Below are 12,577 nucleotides of genomic sequence, written 5' to 3' on the forward strand. Positions count from 1 at the left end.
AGCAAACAGACACAGCAGGCAAACACATGGAATATTATATTGATGTGCAAAAAGCAGGTAGTTTTGCACTGTAGGTCAAGGAAATACCTGCCTGATACAGTGGAGAAAAACTGTTAAATGTTTTTGCAGGAGTAAAACTCAAATAGTTGATCAGCTTGCTTTAATAGTTCTTCCTCATTCAGAATCCATTTCCAAACCAGAATTCACCAGGAAGTTTTTGTTCTTACTCCTATTTATGTCCTTAAAAAGGATGGGTTGAGGTAGTTTTTACAGCTAGGAAATGTTTGAAGCTTTAAGGCAGTCTCTGTTTGAATTGCTATAGTAATCATTATTTTGCCTTTTTAATATCCTGCTATATTAGATTTTATACTCTCTCATATATGACATTAAATCATCTTCTTTAGAGAAAAACAATAGAAATATAAGCATCCTATTGGGCAAAAATCTGCTATTACTGCATTTTGCATTGTTTATCCCTTAGGAGTCAAACAGAAAATAAACCCCAACAAAATAAGCAATAGGTACTATCCTTGTAATAAAAAGAAACCACATGCTACAACAGAGAAGGTTGACGTCAGAGGCCAATGAGATTTAAAGTATGCAGAAAGCATACAGCTACTTTATTCTATGGATAGCAAAGTGGATCATCTATAAATATAAGAGAAAATCTAACTTAGAGGCAACTCAATATGAGTGGAGAAGAGATTGAGTATCAAATCTCAGATCTGAACCAATTCTTGTACATTTTGATAGGCTGTCATAAGAGTTGCTGCTCTTGCTAGATTTCCACCATTATAAAACCAAAGAAAAAAAAGTAACTTTTATTACCTTCACAGATGGTAGATTTTGCTAACGTCACATCCAAATAATTTCCTTCACTAAACTGTGCATGCATATGAATGCTAATGCCTCAACCCACTTAAGCCACAGAACTCCCCAGTAATGTGAACAAATGAAGAGATGCTATAATACAGGTATCATAAAAGTAGAGTTGAAGAGGGTGTGGAATCACAAATCTCTTGGTTTGCCATTGATCTCCAATATATGCCACATTTTTATAATGGCAACTGGAGAGATTGAATTCAAGCTTGATTTTCAGCTATGCATTCTCATTTTTCCCAGAAAAATGTCCTTGGGAAATATTTGCACTTACATGCTTTCCTGCTTGCTCAATTACAGGAGTAATTAGGATTCATTTTAAATCATGGTTGAACAGCATATGCCAACATTCAGAAAGCTTTTTGAAGGCTCCAGACTCTGTGAAGCCCTGGGTTTTCCAGAAAGACCCACAGGGCAATACCATCAATGAAAATGAAAGGAAAGGATAGACAGTGGGAGTTCTGGCACTGGCAGCCCCACTGTGGCTTGTCCTGAGCAGTTCCTGAAGGCAAGGGGCTGGCAAGCTCTGCCCTCGAGCGCTGCTGCCCAGGCTGCAGAGCATTTCCCATGACCTTTCTTTCATATGATCTAAACAGTGAGTGTTCTGGAAAGAAGAAAAAACAGTTTTGAGGTTTTGTCCTGGCTTGAGGTTTTGTCCTGGCTTGTTCACTTCCATCTTTTTTGCACTCTGCTTTTATGGACAAACTTAATCTAGTTATTTAATGATTGAAGCTTTTGCTCACAGGCCTTAAATAATAATCATGCTCATTCATACATGACTCCTGCCAATGTTCCTGAGGTGCTGCAGAGACACTGCAAAACGTAGTAAAAATTAAACGTAAGAAAAGAAAATTCAATTAAATATTTAGACAGAAACATGTGATATTAACAGCAGAAAGACTGTTTTCAAACACAAAGAATTTCAAGGCAAAAATCATTGCAAATATAGAGGGATTCCTATGTGGTTCTTAATGCCAACCCTATCAAATCCACTTAACTACAGCAGATGAAACCTTTGTTCATTTCCCTCTAGCTGGCATCTTCAAAATACTTTCCTCATTTTATTTTAAAAGATTTTAGATTGATTTTGGGTCTATAAGCAACCCAGAAAACCTATTTTTGATACCTGCAGAGCTATTATAATATGGTCACTTCTGGCCATCATCTTTAAAGCAGCTAAACTGACAACATGCCATATAAGATATGAAAAAAAAATAATTACTCTGTTATATAGAAAGTCAACTGAGACAGAAAGGAGGCAAAGCTTCCCAAGATCAAGTAAACCTTGTGGTAGAAAAAGAATTTGCACTCATGTCTTGCAGGTGCCAGACTGTCACCCCAACTAAGCTGCAGAAAATCTTCAGCTGTTGCCAAAACACATAACATTTTGGGATTAAAATGCACATAAAGATATGCCAAATTGTGAAGCAACAGCTGTGAACTTAAAAGCAATATAACATGTATTTGTGTGCAGTCCATGAATGCATATATACAGATACCTTTTAAAGCATCCATAACACATGCTCTTTTTAATTTGCAAATAGCATGCTTTTTTATGTCCTATTTTTCCTGCATGACTCTTAACCTCTTGTCAGACAAGCTCTCTTAAACCTGAGTTTCAGAATATCTGCGCAGCTACTGAACTACATGTAGTCTGCTTGTTAACAAGAAATGAAGCTGGAAGTTGAGTCACTGCTAATTAAACTCATAATTACAAATGGAAGGTCAGACAGCAGATCTAAGGGCTGTTTGAAAATGTAATAAGACAAAAGAAAGAACAAACTCACATGTAATAATTCAGACCTTACTTGGCAGACTGACCCATTAGAAGACTTCTCAGCTGCATACAGAAAAATACCAGAATAATGAATGCAAATAATTGGAGTTTAAACAGGTCTGTCAGTGATTAGCACAGGCTCTAAAGATTACCTAGATTTCTATTAAAAAACAAAAACTGAGAATTCCTCATTTACAAAGTTAGAACATGGATCACAGCCTCCTAGCCTGAGCTCCAGAGGGGCTGATATCAGCACATTCGCAAAAAATGCTTTTTCTTTTGGAACAGGGTAACATCTCACTCCTCTGTCCATATGTAGTTGAGAAACCTGCTTACTGGTCCACTGCCTTGCCTTTGAATCTCCCCAAGCACAGAATTCCTGAGGTAACCACTCCATTGCCTTTGTTCACATCTTGTGAGGTTGGAGCAGAGAGAAGATGGAAAGAACACAAGAGGGCTAAGAGAAGCAGTATTAAAAGAGCAAAGGGGCACACAAGTACCAACCATCAGTGGCTGGAAAATGGAGGACAAGTTTACACTATTTTCTGTTATCCTCGATCTCCTGAAGGGCCAGAGGTTTTGATGTGGGCCTCAGACTCCATGTTCTGTCTCCACTGCTCTGTCACAGCAAGACAAGTGATGGGCACACAGGACATGTGAGGAGCAAGGCAGCACACACAGCCATGGCCAGACCAGAAAGCCAGTGCCTCTCCCTGTTACCATGCTTATAATAAAGCCCTTGAGGGTTTGGAAAAATCCAAGAAGGATTTTTCTTCTTTCTGAGATAAGCACATTTCTTTACATGGGATCTGGGCACCTGGACAGCACAGCACTTGTGAACTTGTTTGTGACTTAGGAAATCTATGTCAGGAAACAGAGAAATACAGGCAGCATATCAAAGCTGCTTCCTCCCATGCCTCCTACTCTTTGCATTTCACCTTACTGTGAGCCACAGGCAGTCCCTGAAACTCATGGCAGGGTGGAAAAGCCTTGTGAGATTTGCCAATACCAGATTAAAAAAATATATATATACCCTCATCAGCAGGCTTTCATCTGACATGCTAATTCTAAAAATCTGCCTTCCAACAGTTCAACTTTGCTCCAGTGAATGTCTCACCAAGCCCCTTCTAATATATATAATTTATGATTTCTATGACACACTTGTTTTGCAGTGAAATTGTGAAGGTAATGATCACTGGGTTGATTGACACCTACTTATCAATCAAACATAATCCTATTTCACTAGACACAGACCAGACATGCTGAATTTGATGCTGAAACAACTTTTATTAGGCATTTTGAAGGGGGCTTGGGAAGAAAATCAGCCTTGTAATGAAAATTATAACTATGTTGCAGCTACTACAGCACCATAACACTGTTTTCTCCCCTGCTGGCAATTTAGCAGCTGCAGTACTGAACAGCAGAGAACCTCTCTATGGAGGGAAAGATAATAGCACACATTTACTGAGAGGATGGAGGGTTGGTTTCTTAACAATGGAAGCATACACAGACGGATTTGGTATTTCTCAGCTGGTGAGCAGATTCACAGCTATAACTCATTGGGCCTCTTTGGGTGGGGAAAAATGGATTTCACAGACATATTTCTTTCTGGGTCCATGAAAGATATAATGCAACCAAACTGAGTGACTGACTTAGAAAGGCCAAAATAACCACTCTACATCATCTGAGGCTGAAGCTAAGTAGCCCAGACAAGGCTACAATACATTCACATAAGGTAGTAATTTACTTTCTCAGGAGAAATATTTGTTCCAAATGTGATATAACATTTTATAATATGTTTCTCCTAAAGAGGGGGGAAATGAAAATGTCTTCAGCATAGCTTAGAAATGGATGAAGGCTCAACAGAGCTTCTGGAGAACTGATTTATCTCCTCCATCTCCTCTCTCCTAAGTCACTAGCAGTTTTAAATGAAAGGTGTTAGTCCAGATCTCTCTCAGAATAGCAGGATCTCAGGGAGATTCAGCAAACTTTGTAAAATAGCCACAGGAAAGCCAAGCCAAGCAAGTTCCTTAGCTGCAAACCAATGATCATATCAACAAGATTTCTGACAGCTACCATTTCAGATTATCTTGGGAATGAATCCAGAGCCCAAGCCAAACTAGCCAGGACCACTTTAGACACCCCAGGCAATAGGAATAATCCACATTGTGGCTGACAATACCTAATAGAGACCTCTGCTTTTATAGCCAAGTAGCTGGAGCACCGGTAGTGAACCTTATGACAAATTACTTTATAGACATTTATGTTTTGGTACCTGAATTGCTCTGCTAATGTTTGCAGAACACAACAGAGTGGTTTTTCATTCTGTATCCTCACCTTGTACAAGGTGATGTGATATTGGGAACCCAAAAGAGGCAGCTACCAGGGGGTATAGAAAGACAAGTATTTATAATTCTTCTGCTGCCATCTCTAACAGTAGAAGGGCATCTGGGCTCTAAAGTCCCAAAGCAACATCAAGCAGCTCCTTTACCCAAGTAAATTCTCTCCTCTTCAAGATTCTTAACAATATCCTTTCATTTTCATAAGAATAGGAATAAACCCCCCTTGTAAATGGTGTAATAGCTCACCCTCAAAGGCCTCCTCTAATAATTCATAGTTCTGCTCTTTAGGCTATGTCTTTTTTTACAGATCCCTCACTAGATTTCTCCCCAACTTTTGTCCTCCCATAACCCTGGTGAGTTTTGGGAGAGATTCAGTAGTCCAAATGGGCAAATTTTTCAGCCATGAAGGAACAAGAACTTGCAGAAATTTTTAGAGAAGATCATTATTGAAGCTTTCCAGATAACTCTTTCTGTCTTGGGTTTCAACAGCAATTTATTCATTGAGCTTAACCTTATTCCTGATGCAGCCAGGCCTCACAGATACCCTGTGGTAGTTTTATTCTGTTTATTTTTGTATGTTATTTCCAGAAACTACTTGCAGTTCTTATTTCTTTTACTGTTAAAACCCATTTATTTTGGTCAAACTAATAGAAGATTAATTAAAAACAAAGCTTGCTATGTTTTTTTGGCTGGTTTTATTATTATTGTAATACTATATTGATACAAAACATTGCAAAATACCTGTAAAATCATCTTTATGAGTGATGCACTTATTTATGTCCTTCTATGCCGACACCACAGAGAAAGCAAAAGCAGCTTTTTAAAGTGCCAGCCTCACTGAAGTGCCAATGCCTCTGTTTCAGGAACCAAGCACAAACATTACAGTCCCAGTTTTCCTAGTACAACTCCAAATGACACCAACAGAGCAACCGTGTCAGTCTCTAGCACCTAAAATCCTTGGCTCAGCATTTTCTAGGAGGAGAACTTGTGTCACGCCACCCATCCTCTGACCACCTCACTACTCCATCACCATCAGATCAAACATGAGATAGCAGGCTCTAATCCTGACTGCAGAAGATCAAAAGCCTTCCCAGTTTTTCATGCCAGTGTAAAGGTGGAATTTTTGCCCAAGTTTTGAGAGGAAAAAATGAAAACATTATTCACCCTTTAAATTTCCTGAAGAAAATAAATTACACAAAAATTGTCACCACACAACCAGCAGCTCTCCAGAGCTGCTCAGAGGCCTGGGTTATTGAAAATATTCTCATTGGGTATGGATTAGTAGGCAAACCAGAACAAAGAAGTCAAAGATGCAGATAAATTGAATTTTTTTTTCAGAAGCTGTAATTTATCATCAGAATATTGCCAACACAACTGTAGAGAATTATATATAAATTCAATAAAACAACTGCTATATTACATCTGTTATCCCAGTCAAATTCGGTTATCTTTCCCTCCTTGAGATGAAGCTTTTTCTGCAAATAATGCCACTGAATCTGATCTGTATCTGGTAATTTATATTTAAAAAGAGTGCCTATATTACCTTACATGCAAATAACAGTATAAACAACAGCATATATCAAAATATTGAGAACATAAAATTACACATTGAAGGTAAGAAGTGAAATGTTATATAGTTCTGGAGAGGTGGCAGTTCCTTCTGATGTTCAACAAAGTAACGACAGCTGAAGCAGTGAGAGCTCTAGTTAGGCAAAATACATATAAACATTAAAGACCTCTCTTCTGGAAAAATATTCAATTAAAGTGCCATTGTCCCCTACATGCACCTGTCAAGACTGCTTGGGGTTTTTTGGAGTGAAGGACAGGGCGGGGCAAGAAGAGAAAAGCAGCCACTGCAAATAAGCAGTGTATCTGTTTCTTGCAAGAATGAGTGCTCAAATGGATAATACCTCTCTGTGAAATCCAGGTTTCCAGCTTCATGTTAAGAGGAGGCTCTTACCTTATGGGATTATCCATCCTTGATACTGTGAGAAATGCTGCTAAATTTGCTGTGTAGGAAGAGCAGACGATAAGGGTGAAGAGCCACCAGCTTCCCATCACAATGCGCATGGCCACAGAATTAACAGTAGATTCGCCCCCTACAAATAAACAGGGAAAATGTGGGTCTCTCAGCAGCTGCCAGTAATGGTCACTCTCTGTGTGCCCTTGTACATTAAACTTTGTTGGAGCTGCTTCTCTGCACTTCTGCTTCTCCTCCAGACCACCCTTTCACTGTGAGAAAAGTACTACTGCTGTTGAGACTGATAATTTACAAACATTTTCTACAGTCAGCTTCTTGCCCTGAATACTGCTCTAGAAAATACCATTTCAATTATTTCCCTGGGGAATTGTTGACAATGAAGTCTACAGAAGATGAAAACTATTCTAAATAATGGAAGTTTAATAGTGAAGCATGACTAATACGCAGGAATTAAATCATTGCAGTGGTCAGAATAGTGTAATACTCTGTATTCAGTGACCATTTTAGATTTGGAAAAATTCCCCCAAACTGTCCAATGGTTTGTATGCTATCTGTGCTGTATTTAAAGCTGCAACAAATGAAGCATTAGAGTAATTACTTGTTACTCTTTACAACATTTCAAACAATGTGAAGTTTTCTTTCTTGCAGGCTTCAAGGAGAGCTATGCTTGAACATTGCTGAAGACCAAACCTTACTAGTCACCTCAGTGTATGCTTGTGCTGATTAGATCTTACTGTACTTAAACCCATCAGGGATGCCACCTTAATGAGATGTGGGACCAAGTTTCATAGCAATAGAAAGCATTTTTCAGCTGAAACTTTATAAGCTTGCATTAACAATGAAAAAAAAAAAAAAAAAAAAGAAAAAAATAACAACATACCCATATGTTAACATTAAACAAAATTTGCCCTCTAAGAATAGTACTAACGTTATAGATATGGGACAAAAACTGTGTGGGTAGATTTTGCAATTATTTACAAAAATATATTTTTTAATGGTAGCAATCTTAGTGAACTCACCAGGATTAGTCCTATGCCTAGAGATTCCTGAGTGTAAAGTTAGTTACATGACTACAAATAATATTCCTATTCGGTTCAAAGAACCAAAAGATAAACTGTCTCACATTAGTTCAAAACCACATACATTTCTAAAATTAAATATAAACAATTAGAAAAGGTGCTAGCTTCAGAGTTAGAGAAGTGTTGTAATTCCACACCAAGGAGCTCTGTAGTTTATCATGTGATCATTTTCCTGAAGAAAAACCTGCTAGGAGTGGGTTTTATGCACTTACTGTTAGAAAAGCAGAACACAGCCCCCTCAACCCCAACTTACCTACCTCTTCCCTTTTTTCCTCATCTCTTTTTACCTCTCCATAGGAGCCTTATCTTTCATCTTTAGACTGTTCAGGCCAAGGCAAACACATCCTGACCCACTTTCCCCAAGGCAGAACATTTTTGAACCTCTGCCAGTGGTGTCTACAGGGGGGTAAGTACCTTGCTGAACAAAGGCGCCGTACACAACCCAGATGGCACTGTGCAGGGTGGAGGAAGCCGATGGGCAGGGCTGGGAAGCGTTCTGTGCCCTGACTGCCTGGATCCGGTTCAAGACAAATATCAAGACACCAACGATGGGGATGGCTGCAGCAATGCAAGCCCACACAGCAAAGTCAAAAGGGGCAAAGAGAGAGAAGATGTTGATTTTCTCTTCAGGCTTTTTGATTAAGATCCCCACCGAATAGTCCATGTACCGCTTGCTGAAGTCCACAACGCTCTCTCGTTCTGGCGTGATAGTGATGGCTGAGATGGCTAGGTCTGCTCTCTGCAGGACAAACACAACACATCAGATCTCTTCCTTTCACCATGAGCTGGGCTAGCATAAGCTTTAAGTAGAAACTTTTTAAGAACCAAGTTACTCTCTCTGTTTCTCTCTGTAACTTAACAGATTTAGACAAAGTCAGAGTAATGAAACATAACCTGTCAATGTACTCTAAACCAAAAAGTGTCACCTCGGCTCCTCTCTGGAATGAGTGCAACTTACTTAACTGTTCTCCCTCACTTGTTTTCCAAAGGATGCCTAAAACTCCAAACCATATTAACCTTGTGCACTGCAAGCAGTAAGAAAGAAACAGCATTTATTTAGCTTGTGTATTTGACAGCAAGGTGCAAAAAACTCATGTTTGTTGTTTGCCCTGCAGTTGCCAACTTCCCAGGTTCATGAAGGGATTTCATACGACAACTGGGATGAAGATTTTGTTTGTCTTTACAATGAATAAAGTGGTCGCAAAAACTAGTAACTGGAGGAGTGCACCAAAAGCAACTTAGTGTCTGAAACTGCTTTGAGTTCAACATTAAAAGTGAGTAGATTTTACACATAGAGGGGTCCTTATAGAGTATGCAAACTCAATGAAAGGTAACAAAGCAGTTTTTTGCAGCTTTTAAAGAGCTGTAATTAGATTTTTGTTACCATCTTAATAAAAACAGTTCTCAAAAAACAGAATGTACTTCTTGTTTGCTACCTCTACATTTTTCTGTGTAAGTAAAGCAAATGTTAGGTGAGGGAGGTCTGCTTTGATATCCTTTGGAATCAGTGGAAAAGCTAGTAGCAGAAATCCCATTAAAAAAACCATAATAGACATTTTGTTTCTTCAAATAAAGCAATTTCTGAAGAAATTTACCAGGATTTCTAACCACATTTTCAAATCAAGAAAATTAGAACAGCTTATGTCAATGCAAAGTAAGTAAAACATTCTTTATATTCCCTAGCACCAACCAAGAACATTGCAGTATCAAACACACACTTGCTATTGCTTTAATTGCTTCTATTTCTTCCTAAACATCTACTCACCAGATACTGAGATGCCTACTTACTAGATAATGAGAAAGCTTTTGTTTTCAGTAATAACTCCACTGCACCTTTTCTACAAAGGGCAGTAACATGGAATATTCCTTTGATTCTCCTTCTTGATTAACATTTGTCCCATGTCAGATAGAACAACATTAACAAAATATACTCTAAATTCATTCTCTGGGAGTTCCTAAGCAACAGTCTTTCCCCATTTACTTCAGCGGAGTTCAATATACTTAGTCCTGATTTGCAAGACTAATTAAGAGAAGAAACTTGGTACTTTCTGTTTCAAATGAATGAACAATCTTGAGATGAGCTTAAATTCTGGTCCTTCAAAACACTTCTTAATGGTATATTATTAGGGACATTTTTCCTCTTTTAGAGTCAACGAGTTGATCATTATCAAACATTGCCACAAAGTGACTCAAATAAAGTCACATCTACAAGCAAGTAGGAAAGACATAATGACAAAAATTAAAATAGTAGTGATTACTATTTTAAGTAGACTAGATTGGTTTTTTCTCTGTTTTCTAGTCATTCACTCACACACATGTACATGTCCTGTTTTCTTGTTCTTACAGCCATGTAAACACACAGATTTAAACTGATACAATTTATGCTGAGAACACTTTGGTGTAAATCAAACAATAGGCTCTCTAGCACCTATCCTGTACACAGGATCTTAAATTGCAGTTTGCACCACACTCAAACTGTCCATAGCTCTGAAATGATCTGCACTGGTACTTTCATCCTAATTTATTCTCCTGTAATTTGGAATGGAAGGGGAGAATTTAAACAACCATCTTACAAATCGTTGACACTCAGTTCCAAAGAACTGGGTTTTGTTTGGTTGGTTTTTGTTTTTAATGCAGCTTCTTCTCTGTGTACCTTGTTAATGAGTTCTCCAATCATGCCATTCCAGGAGCTGTTTTGGAGCTGCTGTCCATATTTGCCATCAGGAGCTTGATATATCTCATACTTGAAGCCCAGATTCTTGGCAAGTGCATCCAGGACATCAATGGAAAATCCTTTATATCGTTTTGGCTGCCCAAGTATGTTCTCTGCCACCATCACAAAAGGTTCTTCCTGAGAACAAAACAGTATCTTAACTGATACTTGAAATAAGTTTTTTAGTTTGTTTCTCTTAGCAAAAGGATGTTTCCCAAGTTCATTCTGGACAAGTTGGTGCAGCTTTTAAGACACTCCCAAACTTCTGAGGCAAAAACTGCAGGCCATGGTGGATACAATAAGGCCTCCCACCCAGACAACAGTGCCTCATCACCCAAGTCCTATCTGTGGCCTTGGGTTTTCCACAGTTCTTGAAAAGAGGCAGCAACTCCAGAAGACAATTCAAACCACTCTAGCAGCTTCCTTGTGCCCACAGGATGAAGTGCTCTCAGAAGTACTTGCTTCTTCTCACTCACTATAAAGAAAGCACAGACTCCTACCTTAGTGCCCTAACTAGCTGTGTAGAATATCAATATTATATTAACCCTGTGAGTCCTTGATAGGAACATTACTGCTGCCCATCCATCTTGGACTGTATTGTGTTTAGGAAGCTGTCTTTTACAGACAATGATTCATCTTTTCTCTGAAACATATACTGAAACAACAGCTGGAAATGCTGTGGTGTATGATTATTAAACATTTTGAAAATTCTAAAAGTAACCTTTATGGGTATTGGCTCCTGATGTATTTTAAATTGAAGTATGTTTTGAGACCAAAGAAATGCAGTATTTTGTGGTATGTTTTCTGTGGGGCATGGACATCCTTCTCTCCTGCAGGGAAACACTAGGGCTGCTGGCACAAAGCCACCGTGGCTGGCCACCTTTGCAACCTGGTCCTGACGTTCTTAGGGAAGGGATCTGCTCACCTCCCACATAAACTACAGCATAATCTTGCCTGTCACCAGACAAAGAAAACTGGGAGCTGGGGGGAGTGCCTTAATGATCTTATGAGGTACCTCCTATTTGTACCACAGTTCAGAAAAAGAGAAATAAAACCTAGAAAAAACACCACATTCTGTGATCTGCAAATGACAATATTTTAGGAAGGAATGCATTCAAGCCCTACTTTGCCCGTAATTTAGCCCTCAGCTGACAGGAGCTCTGCTACCACTCCAGATACTAACAGACAGCAGTCCTGAAAGTGTAATGATTTTTGGACAGATTATATCTTTCTAAAATATATAGTTTAACTCAACAGGAATTCATAAGCTTGATGGAAGAAACACTTGATTAAATTTTACAGGCTGCAGTGTACAAGAGCCAAGATTAGATTATCATAATTGGCCCATTTGATCTTAAAATCCATGCAATGCTGGTAACTGTGTGTATAAGTTAAGAGTCTGGTGTTTGGGACGCACTCCTATGCGCTCAGGCCCTGTGCCTGTTCCATGCCCACTGGGAATTACAACGCAGAAAACCATCATCAGCAAGCAAACACATGCTTTGTATCTCTGACAGTGCACAGCTTCACATAAAATAATAAAAGGCCATTTGTAACTGATCATCCAAAAATACATAATTGAAAATAATAGGGGAAAACAGTGAGGGTAGTGCCCAAAATACTCAGTCAGCTCCTTATTTTGAGCATTTTGGTTCCTGAACTCAAATAAGATCATACCAAGACAGTCACCACTTTGAGTGTCAGTCCTTGTAAGTCATTGCCCAGACGTCGCTCTTGTAGGCTACCGTTCAGTCCTTTTTCAGAGTCCCATGTTGCCAACTGGAACAGAAAATACAATGAGTTTGA

At 38.8% G+C, this 12,577-nt stretch overlaps 1 protein-coding gene across 1 annotated transcript in view; it reads right to left on the reverse strand.

Moving 5' to 3' along the window:
* Positions 1 to 12,577, reverse strand: part of GRID1 (glutamate receptor, ionotropic, delta 1) — a 536,004-nt gene that overhangs the window by 42,879 nt on the left and 480,548 nt on the right. The window contains exons 9-12 of the mRNA XM_010001117.1: positions 12,449 to 12,550; positions 10,712 to 10,909; positions 8,473 to 8,797; positions 6,959 to 7,097 (exon numbers count right to left, since the gene is read on the reverse strand). Coding sequence (XP_009999419.1) covers positions 6,959 to 7,097; positions 8,473 to 8,797; positions 10,712 to 10,909; positions 12,449 to 12,550 — 764 coding nt within the window. The remainder of the gene's footprint in view (positions 1 to 6,958; positions 7,098 to 8,472; positions 8,798 to 10,711; positions 10,910 to 12,448; positions 12,551 to 12,577) is intronic.

Source organism: Chaetura pelagica, unplaced genomic scaffold, assembly GCF_000747805.2.
Source record: "Chaetura pelagica isolate M959 unplaced genomic scaffold, ChaPel_1.0 scaffold346, whole genome shotgun sequence".
NCBI classification, from domain to species: Eukaryota; Metazoa; Chordata; class Aves; order Apodiformes; family Apodidae; genus Chaetura; species Chaetura pelagica.